Source organism: Meles meles, chromosome 4, assembly GCF_922984935.1.
Source record: "Meles meles chromosome 4, mMelMel3.1 paternal haplotype, whole genome shotgun sequence".
Taxonomy (NCBI): Eukaryota; Metazoa; Chordata; class Mammalia; order Carnivora; family Mustelidae; genus Meles; species Meles meles.
Genome location: NC_060069.1, coordinates 77,048,104 through 77,068,108, shown reverse-complemented (window position 1 = coordinate 77,068,108; position 20,005 = coordinate 77,048,104). Strand labels below are relative to the sequence as shown.

At 34.0% G+C, this 20,005-nt stretch overlaps 1 protein-coding gene across 1 annotated transcript in view; it reads left to right on the top strand.

The window, feature by feature from the left end:
• The window catches only part of SMC4 (structural maintenance of chromosomes 4), a 38,989-nt gene that overhangs the window by 4,003 nt on the left and 14,981 nt on the right, over positions 1–20,005 (top strand). Inside the window, exons 5-13 of the mRNA XM_046003158.1 lie at positions 614–790; positions 7,617–7,781; positions 8,030–8,157; positions 11,323–11,463; positions 12,188–12,338; positions 13,525–13,689; positions 15,664–15,897; positions 17,733–17,918; positions 19,148–19,309. Coding sequence (XP_045859114.1) covers positions 614–790; positions 7,617–7,781; positions 8,030–8,157; positions 11,323–11,463; positions 12,188–12,338; positions 13,525–13,689; positions 15,664–15,897; positions 17,733–17,918; positions 19,148–19,309 — 1,509 coding nt within the window. The remainder of the gene's footprint in view (positions 1–613; positions 791–7,616; positions 7,782–8,029; positions 8,158–11,322; positions 11,464–12,187; positions 12,339–13,524; positions 13,690–15,663; positions 15,898–17,732; positions 17,919–19,147; positions 19,310–20,005) is intronic.

The window sequence follows — 20,005 nt, the reverse complement described above, 5'->3', positions numbered from 1 at the left end:
TAAATTTTAAAAGCCATAATTTCAAAATGGGAAAGCCTTTAAGGGAAAGCAACTTTTTAATACTAAAGTAGATTTATACTTCATTTTTAAAAATCTGATTTTTCTAGAAATTGGGGAAATGTAGTGAATTCTTTGCAGTTCTTTATACCTTTAATAGAATATTGTTTACCAAAAAGGGGGGGATTAAGCCATGTTATGCCATTATTATCTTCCTTTCCTTGGATCATTTCTTGCAGCTTTTTAAAAATGGGACTAGTAATTTTAATCTGTCAACATGGCTTGATAATTTAGGTGAGTTTGTTTCAGATATAGTGAGATTCTTGTCCCACTTCAAATGTTCTTTTTCTCAGTCAAATATATTTTGACTTGTTTGGAGGTGGGGTTTTTTTTCTGTTTCTGTTTGGCTTTTTGCTTTTTGTGATCGAGTAAGAGATCAAAACTTGAAAACTATTCTTTGCTCAGAGGGTTATGTCTTAGAACTATTGCCAGTTTATATGCATTTTGAAGTTTTTAATCCATAGAATTGGTTTGAATATGAAGAGAGTGAAATTTGGTGCAGACCTGTGACTTAATACCAACAATTGTTTTCTGGTTTTGTTTTTACGCAAAACAGGAAGGGGATGATTATGAAGTCATTCCTAACAGTAACTTCTATGTATCCAGAACTGCCTATAGAGATAATACTTCTGTCTATCACATAAGTGGGAAAAAGACAACGTTTAAGGATGTTGGAAATCTTCTTCGAAGCCATGGAATTGACCTGGACCATAACAGATTTTTAATCTTGCAGGTAAGTTAAAGACTTAAGAGATTCTCTTCTTTTTCTTTCTTTCTTTCTTTTTTTTTTTCTCAATAAAGTTTAGAGGGGTGTCCCCCTGTTGAATGAATCCTGTATTATTGAGGCCTTAAAGTACTGTAGCAGCACATCATGGTTTACATACTACAGTCAAGATGCGAATCATTATTTGCTGCTCTAGAAATTTAAGGAAATTCATTCAAAACTATTTTCACCATAAGATGCTTGTTTTGTTGGATGGACTGACATACTTGTTCCGCTCTAGCAGCACGTAAATATTGGCGTAGTGAAATAAATATTAAACACCAATATTATTGTGCTGCTTTAGCGTGACAGGGATTATAACAGCTATTTATTGTTATTGCTTGTATTTTCCTTTAAGACAATGTTTTAAATGAGATTCATTATCTTTTAATAGTCGTTTACTTTTATTCTTATTCTTATCTGTAGTAATTTTAAATAGCACAAAAATGAACTCTGTACACTTGGTGTTTGACGATTTTACTTCAGTGCCTTACTAATTTTTTTTTTTTTTTTTTTAAACCTTAGCATGGTTAACTAAAAGCTTACCAAGCTGGTTTTTGTTTTGGTTAGAATGGCCTACTTGAACTACTAAATATTGGAAGACAAGAAAATAACTCCTATGTCATTCTGAAGTATCACAACTCTTAAAAGTCTTTTTTAGAGGGGTATAAAACTAATACCTGGTGTTAAGTTGAATTTTATTAGAAACCCTGTGTTCTCTGAGTAAAGATATGTTTTACCAGCTTTGTTTGGTAAGAAAAATACCTAATTTCTTTTGACTTACCTTCAAAAAGTTATTAGTGTAAAACATGGCTTTGTCAGATACATTAATTCCTTTTTGATTTGAAGCTCCTTTCTTTTCCTGTGTTCTATCCAGACCCTCCCAAGAGCATAATTACTAAAACTATATTGTGATGTAAAATAGCTGCTGGGTATTCTTTAATGTCTTATGCTACTGATTTTAAACTAAGTTGGGATTTTGATTTGGTACTGAAAGTTTCATTAGGATGCCTGAGTGTTCTCAGTCAGTTCCCATAGTTCTAGAATGACTTCTATTACTATCTTTTGTTACCAGGCATGGTACATTTGTAATACTTGTGTAACCCAGACTTATTTAAAAATGAATATTGGGGGAAATCAGCTGCAGATATATTTCTTAACAGAATTCGTATTTCCATAAATTAAAAAAAAGCTATGTGTATTTGTGTATGTATGTGTGTCTTTAATCAAATTTAACTGTTATATGGACTTTTATATTCTAGGATTGGTTTGGTTAATTATGGATTATGTTATTTTACTCTATAATACTATATAATAGCATTTTGCAGGAACCTATTCTCCTGTTTATTTTTTGTTTATTATTTGCTGTTTACTGTCATCCTGGGATAATTGGTTAAAATTTTACATCTGTGCCAAGGTTCCTCAAAATAAAGTGGACTTCATTTTAACCCCTATAAGGGTAATTTTTTTTTCCTTTGGTGCATCCTCTCTATATAATTCCATAATAAAGGAAGCTAAATAAATCATAACTTCCCAAAGAAGTAAATAACTAATTTTTTAACTGTCAATTTCGTTAAACATGTACTAATGAAGTACCTAAGCTTATGCCATTTGTCCTCCTATAATCACAACCTTTTTGTGTCCTTATAACAAATTATTTAAAACATTTTTAATATCAAGGTAAACTTCTTAAGTAACAGATTTTCCAAACAGATTTGTTTCCAAACAGATTTGATTAAATTGACAGATAGGAACCTTGGGAATGCACTTGTTAGGAAGAAGAAATAGAGATTGGACTAGGTAGAACTAATGATGCCCTATTTAAAAGCTTGAGGGAGAGTGATAGTGGTTTCTATGGATGTTTAATTCCTTTTCAAAAGTTTAGACTCCTGCACTAACTTTAAAGCAGTTGAAGGTAAGTAAAAATGTGGTTTTTTAATTATCTTCTCTCCCATTGAAGATTTCTTTTAATGCGATTTGGGAGGCTGGGAACTTGAGACAGCATAATATCAGTGCTTAGTTTGAATAAAACATGTAGACTGGCCAGTGATTGTGCTAAGTAATCTGAATTAGGTAAAGTGAATATTGATTTTTAAGATTAAACACCATTAAATTTTAGAATTCCATAACAGTAAAAAAAAAAAACTTTTACAGTGTTTATATTGATTTAGTAGTTTTTTGAAGTTGGCATTTCTAGTATTTGAATCCATTTAAAATTGCATCAGTTGATTCAAATGAGTACATGATGAGGCTATGTACTAAAATGATATAAAAGATACAGAAGTGGTTAAGCCCTGTTTCTTGTCCTTAGAGGGATGCGCACATCACATGCCTTCAAAAAGTGTTAGATTATAGTTCGCCATTGTAATTCTCATGTTTGTACATGTCCCCATTTATATTTACCTTAATTTCAAAGCCTTTGTCCCATTGTAATAACTGTTGGTGCAAATAAGTAGGGTTTTGTTAGGTCTCCATAGCATTTCGTGGTAACTGACTTATAAATGAGATTCAATTGGTTTTGGAACCTTGTTCCAAAGTTAAAGGAATGATAACCTTAATGCTTTTATAATAGTTCAAAATTACACTAATGATTGCTGTCTCCGGAATAGTTTTGTAAACTCCTAAAAGCTACAACTATTAAGGCAATTTTAGTTTTGTCAAAGTTTTTAATTTCCTATACTTCTTGTCTTCATTTTTATAAAATCTGAGTTAGAACTTTAAAATAAGAACCAAGATTTTTTTCTTATTGTGTAGTAATTTGGAAACTAGGTAACTCAGACCTTTGTTAATCCAGTTTCTCTCTTGTTCCTTTTTCTTTCCAGTTTACTTTTCCCAAGCCTGGCATGTCATACAAACTATTTTGGTTATAGTCTTAGCTGTAGAAATTAGTCTGTGCTATTTCAAAAGAGTTTTTTAGCTTTATCAGTTACCCAAAAAGTATCTGATTCAACAGCCTCAGCTGTGACTGAAAGCTTCTCCTAAGCAACCAGAATAGACATCACGCAGTCTACCTACTAAAGCATTATCCTTTCTATTTATGTATGTATTTTAGGCTGATACTAACCTTGGTGATTTAGTCTGTTGTCCTCTGATGCTGACAAAGAGCAAATTAGAATAAAAATTTACTAGCAGAATAAAAAGGACAATAATTTATGGTACAGGGGAAAGTAGAGAAAATAAAAAGATTATCAAGACAATATAAAAATTCAAAGCCAGGAGTGTCTGGGTGGCTCATTTGGTTGAGCATTTCACTGTTGGTTTCTCCTCAGGTCATGATCTCAAGATGGAGAACTTCAGCCCTGCATCTAGCTCTGTGCTCAGCAGGGATTGTGCTTGTCCCTCTCCCGCTTTGTCCCTTCCCCGTGTGCCAGTGTGTGGGCGCTTGTAATCTCTCAAATAAATAAAAAATAAAATCTTCTTTAAAAATTCTAGAGCCCAGTAAATCGGGGTCATTTAGTTTTGACACAAACACCCATATTTATCATAAGAATCCTTCAAGCCTTTTTAGGAAAAAAAGTTTTAATAAAGCTCTGGACTTGTGTTTCTTGTGGTTTATGCTTTGCTAAGATTTGGATTCTATATGAATTAAGAATAAAGAGCATCATACCTAATTCTTTGATTTTTAAACTGTATTTCTATAAAATAGATTATCAAAGAATGGTGCAGCTGAATCACAATACCCTGATTTGCCACCTACTTTAGTGAGTTAAGGTTTAAGCCCTTGGTTATTATAAGTATTTTTTTGAAATATGTTTGCAATTTCTGTGTTACTCTGAAAAACTATAGTTGGTATTTTACATAGTTGCTTAATGTCTCTGATATAATTTAAATAAAGTTTGTAGTAAAGAACAGCAAAAAAAAAAAAAAAAAAAAAAAGCTTGAAATCTTACTCCGTCTACTGAAGGTATAGAAGCTAGAGATACCTGGAGGCCTGTAGGACTTGTCTGGCTTCAGATGCTAGTATGAGAGCAACTTGAAATTTTTTAATATTTTCATGCTATCATTATTTGTGATTTAGGGCCTTGATATGGATGGGTGACTTTAAATTTAGGTTGGTGCTTTAAAATCATTTCTGAAATGTATGGGCATATAACTTATGCCCTAAGTTAAAGTTATTGTATAATTTCACATGGCATAGGTATGTTTTCAGCAGTGGGGGTGGGGAATGGTTTTCCAGGCACAGATTGTGAACTCACAGAGTATATATGAAATGATGCAAAATGGAAAAAGAAGAAAGTGAATAGTAGCATTACTGGCTAGGGGAAAAAAGAGTGCCATGTAACAATCTAAAACTGAATGTTATGTGGCACTTGTAATGGAACTATTTTGATTCATAAATGTCCTTGTCTTAACTTTAGTGTTTTTATTTTCACCAGACTGCAACCTTGTTAGAATTAAAATATTCTAGCTGTATAGCCATCATTTTAACTGGGGAGGGAAGAACAAGTAACCCAAAAGAAGCTACCACTATGTTCTGCTCAAAGCTAGTCAGTCTCCTAATAGCTTTATTCCATCTCTTGAGTAATTTGGCCAGGAAAAGTGTGATGCTTTTAGGAATATTTTTGTCAGTGTAAACTGCTACACTGAGTCCTAACTTCTGGCTATCCAAAAAATAGCTACTCGAGTATGCCCCTTTGACTAAGATGTAAGTTCTCTTGGCCTAGTTTTTCAGTCATTTAAAACAGGTGTTCAGATACTCAAATTGAATTAGGCAGTATATTAGATTATCAGATGTCAGATATTTTTTGTTTGTATTAGAAACCCCAAAAGAGTACTATCTCAAATTAGTCATTCTTAGCTGGGTGTAGTTTTACATCCCTGTCCCCGGGATATTGAGCATTGTCTGGAGACACTGTGGGTTGTTACAGCTGAGGGTGGGGGGCTATGCTACTGGCATCTAGTGTGTAGAGGTCAGAGATACTACAAAGCATCCTGTGATGCCCAGCAAAACTCCCCATAACAAAGAATATCCAGCCCAAAATGTCAGTAGTGTTGCTGTTGATAAACCCTGCCTCCTTAAAAACTTTGAGTAAGACTCTCTGCTTCTTCAAGGGCTGACGTTTGCCTGTTGTAATCCCAAACTTTGGATGTTATTCCAGGTTTAATCCTAAAACTTAAAGCTAATACTGCAAACATATGGAAGGACCTGATGATTGAAAGCAGAATAAAAGGTTTTTTTATAAATATCTACATACTTTAAACACTAACTTAGTTAAAACTAAGTTTTAACTTAGTTTTAGTTAAAACTTAGTGTTAAACTAAGTTAAAACTTAGTGTTAGTTAAAACTTAGTGTTAAACTAAGTTAAAACTTAGTGTTAGTTAAAACACTATACATTACTAAAGGTTACAGAGAAATGAAAAATAATGAGCTCTCTGGATAACATTTTACTTTGTGTTTGATAATTATGTTCTGTTGAGTTAAACTATAGAAAGGTGAGAGTGTACAAAATGTTAAAAGTTACATTTTTCAATGATCAGATTTAAAATGAACTTTTTTTTTTTTAAGTTTGTCGGGGGTTTTTTTGGTGTTTGTTGTTTGTTATTTTGTTTTTAAGTAGACTCCATGCCCAATGTGGGGCTTGAACTCACAGCCCTGAGATTAAGAGTGGCATGCTCTACTGATGAAGCCAGCCAAATGCCCCAACTTGTTTTTTTATGTTTTTGTTTTGCGTTGTTTTTTTTTTATATTTATGTGGGAGCTTTTAGTAAATATGACTTTGTCATTACATTAGCAAAATTTACCCCAGATTTTTGAGATTTATTCATAAATACTTATAGAATATTTAAACTGAGGAAGTGATATGCTTTTTATGGGTATATCTTTTTGATTTTTTTCACCCTTGTTATTTTGCTGAAATAAAGTTGTAGTGTATATTTTTTCTACTTGCCTCATCTTCTGTTGTAATAGCACAAGCAGGCTTGTGCTGTGAAGTAAAGCAGCAGCATTTGCCTCAGCATGTTTAGACAAAATTTTCTCCACCATAAACTAAATCGCTGCCTGGCAATCAGCCTTGAAGGTTACTGATTGTGCATTTTTCTTTTTTCCTTTGTAATTAAATTACATAAATACAAATAATGTTAATCTAAGAATTTTAATTATACTTTAAAGTGATTATATTAATGATTGCAATTAATTTTTCCAAATTCATATGTACCATGACCTTTAGTTTTCGGTCATAAGTAGGTAATTTCCTTTTTTCTTTAATGGTCTTGATTTTAAGAAGTTAGGGCATTAAGTTTGAAATGTCCTTATAAAGTTTAGTGCTTCTTGAGGAACTCAACACCAGATTTATAGAGAAAGTTTAATAATACACCATCTTGGGACGGATTCCTACTACAGTTGAGCCATGAAGGATCTTTTTGAAAATTCATTGAGAACAGGAGCTCTAATTATGTTATTAACAATTGATAATGTTGCCAAAGTAATTGTAGGTTATGTGAATTTCTTGCTGAGTTTTGCTTCTTAGAAAAGTTAATACTTTTATTTATTATATTGAATGAACTGTTTAGATTGGGAATCTTTCTTTGGCTCTAATACGTGTATGTGATTGTATATTATAATTTTGTAAGAGTGTATAAGGGAGTACAAATATATATTACCACCTATGAAAGTAAAAACTCCTAATACCAGTGGAGAAAACATTTTTTTATTTATATCTTATTAAATCTCATTAAACTACTGATGGACATCATTTAGTTGTTGGTTACTGTTGGGTTTGATTGTTTCCTATCCTCGCTTAAGATGATGTGGCTAAACATACACAGTAAGTGTGTAATACAACTTTTTTTTTTAAGGGTGAAGTTGAACAAATCGCTATGATGAAACCAAAAGGCCAGACTGAACATGATGAGGGTATGCTTGAATACTTAGAAGATATCATTGGTTGCGTACGGCTAAATGAGCCTATTAAAATCTTGTGTCGGCGAGTTGAAATATTAAATGAACACAGAGGAGAGAAGGTGAGTCTTCTGTAGACTTTTCTTGCAAATCAGACTTTATTGAACAGATTTTGTTGAGTCAAATACTAAAATTAGAATTATTGAAGAAATCTACTGTTTTAGGTTGCTCATTTAAATGCCAATAAGAAATACAGAATTCAGTGTTTTATTAATATAGTTGATGTTTTTGACCAATGTGGGTATATTTGAAACTCAAGCTATACATATAAAGCATACTTGAATAATCTGTACACATTAAATTTTCATAGTTAAACAGAGTTAAGCTGGTGGAAAAGGAAAAGGATACCTTAGAAGGAGAGAAAAACATTGCCATTGAATTTCTTACCTTGGAAAATGAAATATTTAGAAAAAAGAATCATGTCTGTCAGTATTACATGTAAGTACATTAATTTATCAGTTCTTATTTCTAACATTAAGCTCTGTCTTTCCTATAGTAGAGAAAAAGAGACTGATATAGAAAAAAAATTCTAAAAACTTTCATGTAATTCATTAAATTAGGGTCTTTTGCCATATTATTAAAGTTGATTATTTCATTTTAATTCTAATACTGTTATATATTAGTTTCAGGTATACACTGTAGTGATTCAACAATTTTATATTTAGTACTCATAAGTATACTTTTAATCCCCTTAGCCTCTTTGGCTCATCCTGTCCCCTACCTTCCCTCTGGGTAACCATCAGTTTGTTCTCTGTAGTTAAGAATCTCTTTTCTTGGTTTGTCTTTCGTTCTTTGTTCCTTTTGTTTTATTTTTTGAATTCCACATACTCGTGAAATCCTATGGTGTTTGTCTTTCTCTGACTTATTTCACTTAATATTATACTCTCTAGATCCATCCATATCCATCCATGCTACAAATGTTAAGATTTCATTCTTTTCTTATGGTTGTGTGTTTATATGACACATCTTTTTTTTTTTAAGAGTTTGAGAGAGAGTATATGCAGGGGGGCAGAGGGAGAGGGAGAAGCAGACTTCCCCTTCCTTCCCCTCCACTTCAGGGAGCCCAGCACAGTCTCAATCCCAGGACCTAGGATTTTGACCTGAGCCCAAGGCAGACGTTTAACCAGCTGTACCACCCAGGCATCCCATACCACATCTTTATCCATTCACCTTTTGATGGACATTTGGGCTATTTTCATAGTCTGGCTATTGTAAATGCTGCAGTAAACATGGGGGTGCCTATTTCTTTTCAAATTAGTGTTTTCCTATACTTTGGATAAATTCAAGTAATGGAATAACTGAATCATGTAGTAATTATATTTTTCACTTTCTTTCCCCATATTTGGGGAGTTTTCAGCATTATTTCTTCAGATAAAATTTCTGCCCCCATTTCTTTCTTCTCCTGAGATCCCTGTAATACGAATGTTATTACACTTGATGGTGTTGCTGAGTTCCCACTCTGCATTTTTATTTTATTTTTTTTTCTCCTTTTCAACTTGATTGCTTTCCATTACCCTGTCCTCCAGGTCACTGATCCATTTTTCTGTTTCCTTCTGTTCTTTTTATTCCTTCTAGTGTATTTTAATATGAGTTGTTGAGTTCATTTCTGGTTGGTGCTTTTCTATGTTTTTTGTTTCTTTGTTGAGGTCCTCCACTCTTAAGTCCAGTTAGGATCTTTATGACCATTACTTTATCTATCAGGCATATTGCTCATCTCTATTTTGTTAGGTGTCTTAACGATTTTTGTCCTGCTCTTTCATTTGGTACATATTCCTGTGTTTTCTCATTTTGTCCAGTGGTTTTCTGTGTGTTAGGAAAGTCCGTCTCTTGCTCTTGAAAGTAGTGGCTTCATGAAGAGGTGCTGTAGTGTCCTGCATTGCAGTATTTCCTGTTCACCAGAACTTGCCACTGCAGGGATATCTGTTATGTGTGTGTTGCATGTGCCCCACTGATGTGGCTAAGCTGCATTTGCCTTCAGTGTTGTCTGCAATAGTCTCTCTGCCTTTTGGGCAAGTTTGTTCCCTCTGTTAGTGAGCTGGTTTGGGGCCACTTTGAGCTTGAGTTTAATCAGACTAGGCATTTGCCAGGGATACAATAGCACCGAACTGTAGGACACTTTCCCTTTTGTCCCTTGAGAAGCTTCCATTGGTAAGCAGGGTCTGCAGCCAGACCAGGTGTCTACTCCCAGCCCACTGCTGGTGTTTAGTCAGTCTCCCCCTCTCCCCAGGGCAGGTGTCACTTTGGAGCAGTCCTGGTTCCTGTCTGTGCTGCTTGCACATTGCCAGGCTTATGGCACCACTTTGGGTGGGCTCTCGCCAAGGGCATTTTATTAGAGGGGGAGGACTTCAGGAGAATTGGGGAAGGGTGCAAGCTCTTAGCAAGATAAGTGGAGAGTATTGGCATTGCATTTGTTCATGCAGCTATCCCTGTATCTAGGCTGGGAGATAGAGGAAGGAAATGGCTCCTGCCAGCTCCTTTGTTTCTGGAAGAGTCTTCTAAAGGTGTCTGACCTTTCAGTCCAGCACTTGCTCTGAGATTAGTAAATAAATTTCTTTCACATAAACCCCAGTTTTTCATACTGCTGCTTCTATGCTCTGTCTCATTCTGGCTTTTTGTGCTGTCTCTTTTAAGGGTCAGATTTCTGTATCCTCTCACCCTCTCCTCTCTGCCTGATGATATTTGAAGTTCAGATGTGACACTCCATTAATTATCAGAACTGTCATAATTAGGCCCCCCTAGTTTTCAAAGCCTATAACAACCAATGCCTATGTTAAAGGGATTCTTCTTCCCCATGCCTGGGATTCTTGATGTATCTGTTTCCCTCCCTTTTTTTATGCTCATGGCACCCCTCCCTCCCAAGAACAGTACCCTGGGTCTCTGTAGTCCCAAGCCTGTCTCCACCTTTCCTACCATTTTCAGTGTGGCTGGCCTCTTTACATGTAGCTCTGGAGAGTGTTCTTTCTGCCAGTCTTCATCATTTTCTGGGTTTAAACTGATGTGGGTGTTACCTTTTGTATCCTTGGGATGAGGTGAACTTGGGGCCTTCCTACTGTCCTTCCTTTCCCTGAAGTCCTCAAAGTTGACTTTTAAGAATCCTACCTTTAGCTGGGAGGTGGGTTCACCAGTGTTTGTTAATATACTTAATAATTCTACATATGTATTCTCTATAATTCATGTAATAGCCAACCTAATTGTGTCTATATGGAACCTATTTTGTCCTTAATTCTAGCTTGGACCCTGAGGTCTATGTTCCAGTTGCTCCCTGTCTCTCCCCCTCCCTCAGCCCTAAGTAATGATAAATTGACTGCAGCTAAGAATACTTTAGACACAGGGTGCTTGAGTGGCTCAGTCAGATAAATAAGCGTCTGCCTTCAGCTCATGTCCTGATCCCAGGGTCCTGGGATGGAGGCCCATGTTAGGCTCCGTGCACAGTAGGGAGTCTGCCCCTCCCCCCTGCTCATTTTTTTTTCTCTCTCTCTCTCCTTCAAATAAAATCTTTTAAAAAAAAGAATACTTTAAAAACAACAGTTTTACCAGAAGTAGTTACACAATTTTAGAAATGGCATTTTAGGTTCTCTGATTTTTTTTCTTTTTTCTTTCTAGTTACGATCTGCAGAAACGAATTGCTGAAATGGAAACTCAAAAGGAAAAAATTCATGAAGATACCAGAGAAATTAATGAGAAGAGCAGTATACTGTCAAATGAAATGAAAGCTAAGAATAAAGCTGTAAAAGATGTAGAGAAGTAATAATCTTTTGAAAAGTGTTAAAAGTATTTAGGTTGAGTTCTTGTTGTGTGTGTGTTTTTACATAATCTTCCTGCCAGCACATAAGTGTAATGCTTTTGCCAGCATATAAAATGGATTCCTTTTCCAAACAGAAAATAAACTTAATTGCCCTGCATCCAGTTGATTATTACAAATTGAATGTCCAACACTGGTATTAAAATAGCAGAGGATGCTGCCCCCTAGTGGCAGAACACAACTCAAACCATCACAGCAAAAATAAGCATTTAATCTGACAAGTTAGTTGTCTGAAGAATAAACCGTCCACTAATCTAGCTGAGGGAGAATTAGGTTACTCTAGATAGATTTTTTTTTTTTTTTTAATTTTATCATGATCTTTCTCTGTCGGTATTTGGTAACACCAGTATCTCTTCCCATGTGATTTTTTTTTTCCTTTAAAATGAACTTCACCTAAGTTTATGGTTAACTCTTTCTATACCTTGACATTATAGTCACTGGAAAATGTATTTCCTATCTAGCTTAGAAGGGCAAAGCAGCTCTCATAATCACATCTTAATGGCTCCTTCAAATTTAGTGGGAGGTGCAGTTTGAAAATGGATTGCTGTAGGATTTTCCACATCGTATGAGTCTGGACATGTTTACAGTAGCAGTGTCCCAGCAGGGCATATAACATGGCTTTAAATGAATATCAAAAATAGTGACATAATTCTCTTTCCTTGCTAGGAAACTGAATAAAATAACAAAATTTATTGAGGAGAACAAAGAAAAATTTACACAGCTGGATTTGGAAGATGTTCAAGTTCAGGAAAAATTAAAACATGCTTCAAGTAAAGCCAAGAAACTGGAGAAACAACTTCAGAAAGACAAAGAAAAGGTAGGTTTTCAAAGAATCTGAATATCAGATCTAATTTTCAATATTTTTCATAGATGTACCAGTCCTTATTTTTAAGAAAATGGGTTGGCATTCTGAATAGTAACTTTCAGGATTTTTTTTCTCTAAAAGTAAATCATAGCATTCATTGGCTTTGAGTTTTAGAGCTTATTTTTCTGTGGCATACACTATTAGGGAAATGGTTACCAAAATAGCATTCTATTTGATCACAAAATAGTTTTCTTAGGGTAATGTAATGGTTTAAAGAGATGTTTTTGTTATATATTTTGGACTTCTAAAAATATTACCTGCCTCCAACAAAATTCAAGTTAAGAATATCAGAGTAGGAGTTCCCTCTTGAAAAGAAGAGAAGGGAAAGCTCAAAATCTACAAGGAGCTGAGTAGCTGTTACAAGACTAAAAACAATGAAGTTTGAAGCAGTTTCCTAGGAATCCCTAATAATCAGTTGGGAGTCTTTCATTGTATTTTTCCAAATACATTTGTTTACAAAATATTTTATGCTCAGCATGAGAATAACTTTTGTGTGAATCAGTGTTTGAGGGTCATCATTTTAGGAAATACTGAACTGCTACTGGGTAATCAGGATAAACAAAAATATGGATTTGAGAGTAACCCTTAAATTGGAAAGACTAAGCCAGTTGTAACTTAGAGAAGTATTAGCTTTTAGTCATCATATGTTAGTAAATGGTTATTATCAAAAGGTATTAATGGAATAAGGTATTAGTCCTACATGGTAACTTTGGAAGGGTATCGTGAAAGATTTAAGATTTCAGGGAGGCCAGGGGGGTATAAAAGTAATCTGTGGTAAATTGCAATATTCTGTGAGGGACAGTCTGGGAATTTCATATAGTCTGAGTGTATTAATTGGTGAAAAGGGGTGGTTACAGCCTAAAAATGGAGCAGAAGGAAGAAAGACCTGATGGCCAGCTGGGGAGGATTTTTTTCCTTAACAAATGAGGAATTCATAGAATTAGCTTTTCTATTAAACTGAGAGCACAGAAATGCAATAAATGGTTAAAGTATTTGCTAAAGCTAGCTAATTCAAGTCTGATTTACAGAGGAAACCACGAAGACTTAGAGGACCCTGAGAAGTAGTTTTAAATAAGTCAAATATTGATGATATTATTCTAAAGGCATATGCTCCAATAAGTTTATTTTACCATCTTAGGTTGAAGAATTTAAAAGTATACCTGCCAAGAGTGAGAAGATCATAACTGAAACAACAGCTCGAAACAGTGCTCTAGAGAAGGAAAAAGAGAAAGAAGAAGACAAATTAAAAGAAGTTATGGATAGCCTTAAACAGGAAACACAGGGGCTTCAGAAGGAAAAAGAGGTAAGATTCTTTATCAGTTGGTATTTATTTTAGTGACTTTCTTTTTTTTTAACTTAATGTTTTAGCATAATAATAATAAAAACTGAACTGCTGGAATAATTTTGGACTTCTAATATCTAATGTTTCTAAAAACAGCCTAGACTCTTTTCCCTTTTTGTTTTCTACTTTCCCATTTTTTAAAAAGTTAACTGAGAATTTACGGTGATGGCAAGAAATGTGCCATGTCAAATACTTTGTTATATGTGTCTTTTAAGTTTGTTAATTTCGTCAAATCATCTTTTTCTTCTTTTAAGGTACCAAGAAAATAATTTAATTGGTTAATACCTATAAAAACATGGAAACACACTAACCACAGGTTGATACTTACCTTTCTTTTTTCCTATAGCACTTGCATAATTAAAACCATGGCTCTTGAGTCAGTTCTTGGTTGAAATCCTACTTCAGTCATTTATTATCTCTAATCTTGCATGGGTAATGTCTTCAAGTGCTCTTCTCAGAATGGAAGAAAATATTAACCATCTTGTGAATCTTCATGAAAATAAAATTACGTATTCTCACATAAAGTACCTAGAAATAATAAACGTTAGCTATTTTGCACCTTATTAATGAGAGTGAAGTGGTCATATTGATGTCTTATCTGCCCAATAAGAGTATAAAGCACAGAGTTTAGCTATCTTTGTTTATATTCACAGCCTTTGACAAAACTGAGTAGAAATTAGTAATTGAGTTGAATTGGTTTATGTTATATAAGTAAATTCATATAGATATGTAAGGCTTACATACATAAGTTATAGACTTCTGTACAAACTTTGTATATCTCTGTAAAGTTTTCTTGGGTTTTGTGTTTTTTTTAATTACAGATTTAGTAGATTCTGTTTTGGAATAGAGGCGTGTTCTTCTAATGCTGCACTACAAACTTTTTACAAGTAGGATGCCCAAGTGTTAAAATGGCAATAGATAATGCAGTAGCTTTTATGATATAATACTTTATAGATACAAATTTTCACATTTGCTCATCTAATGCATATTGAGTATTTCTCTGTGTCTTGGCATCCTGGGTTAATGATAAAGCCAGGATATACATCCAAGTGTCTTCATTCCTCAACATAATATAGTAGCTGAAAACAGAGTGTCTGCCATTTAAGACTGATTGTACAACTTGGAGTAAAGTATTTAAACTGACATTTTCCTCAAAATGAGCATTGATAGTACCTCATGAAATCGTTATGTTAAAGAATTCATACGTAACATTCAGAATATCATGAGCAGTGTATGTATATGTTAGTGAGCAGTGTGTGTATATGTTACTGTTGATGATTTTTACCATCAGACATTTAAACTGATGATCTGATGACTTTGCGCATAACCCCTGGTCCTGGATCTATTTCCTTATGTGTGAAAGGGAAGGATTGAGCTTTTGTAAGGGCCTTTCATTTGCCATTATTCTAATATATAGATCCCTCCTATCTACACAGTCAATTATAGTAGCCCATAATTTCTGCTCACTTGTCAAATAATAACTGGTATTGAGGGTTACCTGGCCTATGCTCTAAAATTTACAAATATTCTTAATATAAATATACTTGAGGAAACTTTCTGCTCAATAGTCCTTATACCTTACCATTTCAGATAAAGTAGTGTAGAAAGACCATGGATCTAGAGTTTAGACTCGGGTTTTTCTTTGGACCACTCTTTTTTTGTTTTAATCTCCAAAATGAGCATATTTACGTCAGTCCATTAAGCCCTTGTGAAATTAGTTGGGAAGAGACTTTATGTATAGTGAACATTGGCCACTAGGCAAAAACTACTAGTCCAATTCCAAGTGTAAAAATTATTATTTTTTTTTTGTAAAAATTATTTTTATGTGTTATGTTTATAGAATCTCTAAAGGTGAAGTCAACATGTATGGTTTCCATTTCAGCTTAACTTTGAAAGTGTATTTCAGATTTAATGGAGTCCATCATATTTTAACAGAGTCGAGAGAAAGAACTTATGGGTTTCAGCAAATTGGTAAATGAAGCACGTTCAAAGATGGATGTTGCCCAATCAGAACTTGATATCTATCTTAGTCGTTATAATACTGCAGTGTCTCAATTAAGTAAGGCCAAGGAAGCTCTAATTACAGCTTCTGAGACTCTCAAAGAGAGGAAAGCTGCAATCAGAGAAATAGAAGCAAGACTCCCTCAGTCTGAACTGGAATTAAAGGAGGTAAATCTTCGCTTCTGTATTTCATCTGAAATATTATTTATCAACCCTTGTTATCAATTCATACATTATATATATTTTTTCTAATTTAAACATCTGAAGTGACTGATACATTTAGATTTACTTTTTTCATTTACTGTAATTTTCCCCAAAAGAATGGAGTTGTTGTGAATTGAGTCTATCAAGGAACTATATTCTCCCCAGAAGTGTCAAACAGTAGATAACACTGCCACTGCCACCATTATTTCCCATAGAAATAAAAGGAAGTTTGTGTTTCCCTAAATCTAAATGTAAGCAACTTATGCAGGGATAAATGAAAAACCTAAATAGATGGTTTCTATATTCATTCTTACATATATCTTAGTATATTTTTTCTGATTTTTAACTTAAGGATATAGTTTTGTTGTTGTTGGGACTGCATACTGTTTTAAACAAATTAAAATATCTAACTTAGCTCTTTATTAGGTTCCCGTCCTTATCTTGAATGAATTAGGTCTCTAAGGAATTTCACAGCTTTAATTTGAAGACCCTCATTGGGTAAGATGGCAATAGAAAATGCTGTTTGAAGAGAAATTATACTGAAAACCTTTTTATTTTAGTAAATGTACACCATTTGGTCATCAGGGAATTTCATAGCCAACTAGAATTTAAATGTAAAATTTTATCTAGTGACCACTTCTGTCTTGTTGGTGGTTCATTTTATTTGGGGATAAATTATATTTGTAACTTGAGCTTTTACTTGATACCATGACTAATAATAGAGGTAATATTTTAATGCCAGGAGATAGGGAGAATGTCAGGAAAAAAGTGGCTGCTCTAACTTAAGAGATTGAAAAACTGAGAGTTTGGGGTTTTGTATCCATGTGTATGGTTCCTCTTGTTGGCAGCCTGACATTTTTGTATAGCAGTAGTACTATTCATTTCCCATGTTCCCTTTCAAAACTGCATTTTGGGGGCAGTTGGGTGGGCTCAGTCAGTTGGGCATCCAGCTCTTGGTTTCAGCTCAGTTGTGATCTCATGGATCATGGCATAGAACCCCAAGTGGGAGGGGAGATCCGCACTCAGCAGGCAGTCTGCTTGAAGATTCTCTCCCTCTGTCCTCCCCCCCCAACCATTCATGGCGACATGTTCTCCTTCTCTAAAATAATCTTTTTTTAAAGCGCTATGGTTTTTAAAAAAAAAAAAAAAATACATGTATAATAAATATAAATATCTGTCATTATTTAGAATGCAAAGCACAGTATAACCATAATCCTGTCCAGTAACCTGTATTCTGGGTCCTGTACCAAGGTCCATTTTTAATTAGTGTGGACATTAAGAATTAAGATACACTGGGGCACCTGGGTGGCTCAGTCGGTTAAGTGTATGCCTTCAGCTCAGGTCATGGATCCTGGAATTCCAGGACTGAGTGCTACATTGGGCTGTCTGCTCAGTGGGGAGTCTACCTCTCCCTCTGACCCTCCCCTTTCTCATGGTTTCACTCTCAAATATATAAAATAATTTTTAAAATGTTAAAGAAGTAAGACACACTTTTGTATAACTATGTGGTGCCAAACGGATTTCCACAGCCATAGCTCAACTCATCAGTCAGTGTACTACCAGAACCATATTACACTTACGTTCCTTATTATTGACTCAAATAATTTTATGTTCCTTTAAAATAGAAAACTGATCCATATTTTCAAACCTAGACTCAATGGTTGCAAGATGGAAGTTTAGTTCTGGTTCAAGTGTTTATTATTGGTCTTTTCCTTTTTTTTATGAGGCATTGCAACTGATTCTATGTTATGGTTAGGCATATGCTTCTAGAATTCATTTTCTTCACTTTACACTTTTAGAAAGAAAAAGAACTTCAAAAACTTACACAAGAAGAAATAAAATTAAAAAGTTTGGTTCGTGATCTTTTTCAAAAAGTTGAAGAAGCAAAGAGTTCCTTAGCAATGAATCGAAGTAGGGGGAAAGTCCTTGACGCAATAATTCAAGAAAAAAAATCTGGCAGGATTCCAGGAATATATGGAAGATTGGTAAAGTAGATTTTTTTGGAAATGACTATACATTTTTCTTAAGAAAGACATTGTAAATAATTTTCTTCCTTTGACTTAAAGAACTGTAATACTAACTTATTGTACATGAAATAACATTTATTTTAGTTTTAAAAGACATTGATTTTCAAACACTTTGCTCTTCAGGCTTGATAAAATTCTTTGTGGTATGGGTTATGGGTATGGATTAAAAGTAAGTTTTCTTTTTTAGTTTCAGATAACTATCATTTTCTTACCAAGAAAAAAACTAGGTGGTTGTGATAAGGAAATTTAACAAAAACACTTCATTCTTTTTATAAAAACAAGAATTTAATAAATTTTGTGTTTTATACCATTATACTGAAGGTTGTTGGTGGCTAGAATGTAGGGAAATCAACGAGGGGTAATATAGAAACCCAAGACTAGCAGTAGTGGAGACCATTACTGCCCCCGAACTTGAAGAGGAAAGGGAACTATAGTCATAGCTAGAGGCTGGCAGGAGGGAAATGGGGAAATATTTCAGCCCCATTCATCTCTACCATGCCATCTCGAGCTGATACCTCACATTCTCTAAAGCTGGAGAACTAAGGGTACCAATTAGTACAGTTTCTGAGTCAACCTTCCAGAGAAGGAAGCAGAAAAAGAATGATTCATAAGGGCAAATGAAAATTACCCAGCATGGTTACTTCCATATCTTTATGTCAGGTGACTTCCACCTTATTTTCTTGGGAGATAATGTGATTCTATTTTGCTCTCATGGAAAAATCTAGTCTGTGGATGCTGCTTAATGGCTGATTAATAGATATGTAGGCAAATGTGTTTCATTAGGACTTAAATAACCTTAGCTGGCCTTCAATAATTAAAAATTTTGTTATTTTAGAATTTATTTTGCTTATGCCGTAGTACTTTTTTTAAGGTTGAAAGATTTTTAAATCTTCACATTATTTTCATGCAACAAAGTTTTTTGCATTTGTGTTCATTAAAAATTCAAATTCTGCATATCTAAATTTTTTTGAAGATATATTAAAAACTAGTCATAATTGGTTTTGCAGAAGGAGAAGGTTGAGAAGAACACATTTTTCATTGCATGCCCTTTTTATATTATTTATACCATGCATAAGTAGTTTTTCAAGTAAAAGTAATGAAAGGTCTGTAGAAATTGTAATGAAATGATCCTGTGCCTTTCTTACTGATTATGCATTGATTTTTTTTCTCTTCCTCTTAATTATTAGGGGGATTTAGGAGCAATTGATGAAAAATACGATGTTGCTATTTCCTCCTGTTGTCATGCATTAGACTACATTGTTGTTGATTCTATTGATACAGCCCAGGACTGTGTGAACTTCCTTAAAAGACAAAATATTGGAGTTGCAACCTTTATAGGTTTGGATAAGGTGGGTATTCTAATAAGCTACCTATAATTACCTTAATATAATTTTAAAGTGAAAACTACTTTTTGATTTTTGAACCCTAGTTTTCTTCTTTATAGTTATTTAGTGAACACCTGATGTGTTTTGAGGATTATTTTAGGTCCTAGGGACATATGGTTATAGGAAAAAACCTTGTAATGCCTCCCCTAAAGGAATATATATTCCAATATTAGAGTGACTGGAAGCTCTTTTTAACTTCCATTGTCAATAACTACTTTAAAGAAAAACAAAACCAAAAACTTTTTATGGAGATAAAATTCACATATCATAAAATTTACCATTTTAAAGTATAGAGTTCAGTGGGTTTTCGTGTACTTATAAGGTTGTTAAACCATGACCACTAATTCCAGAATATTTTCCTCTCTCCAAAAAAAAATCTACTCATTCATAGTTACCTACCCCCCACAACTTACAATCTGCTTTTTTATTTACCTGTTCTGGGCGTTTTGTATAAATGGAATCATTCAATATATAGGTTTTTGTGTGTGGTTTAGTTTAGGTTTTCAAAATTTATCCATGTTGTAGGATACATCAACATTCATTCCTTTTTATTGCCAAGCTGTTCTGTTCTGTGACTTGCCACCTTTTGTTTATCCATTCATCAGTGATGAACATTTGTGGTTTTTTTTTCATGTTTTGGCTGTATGGATAATGCTGCAA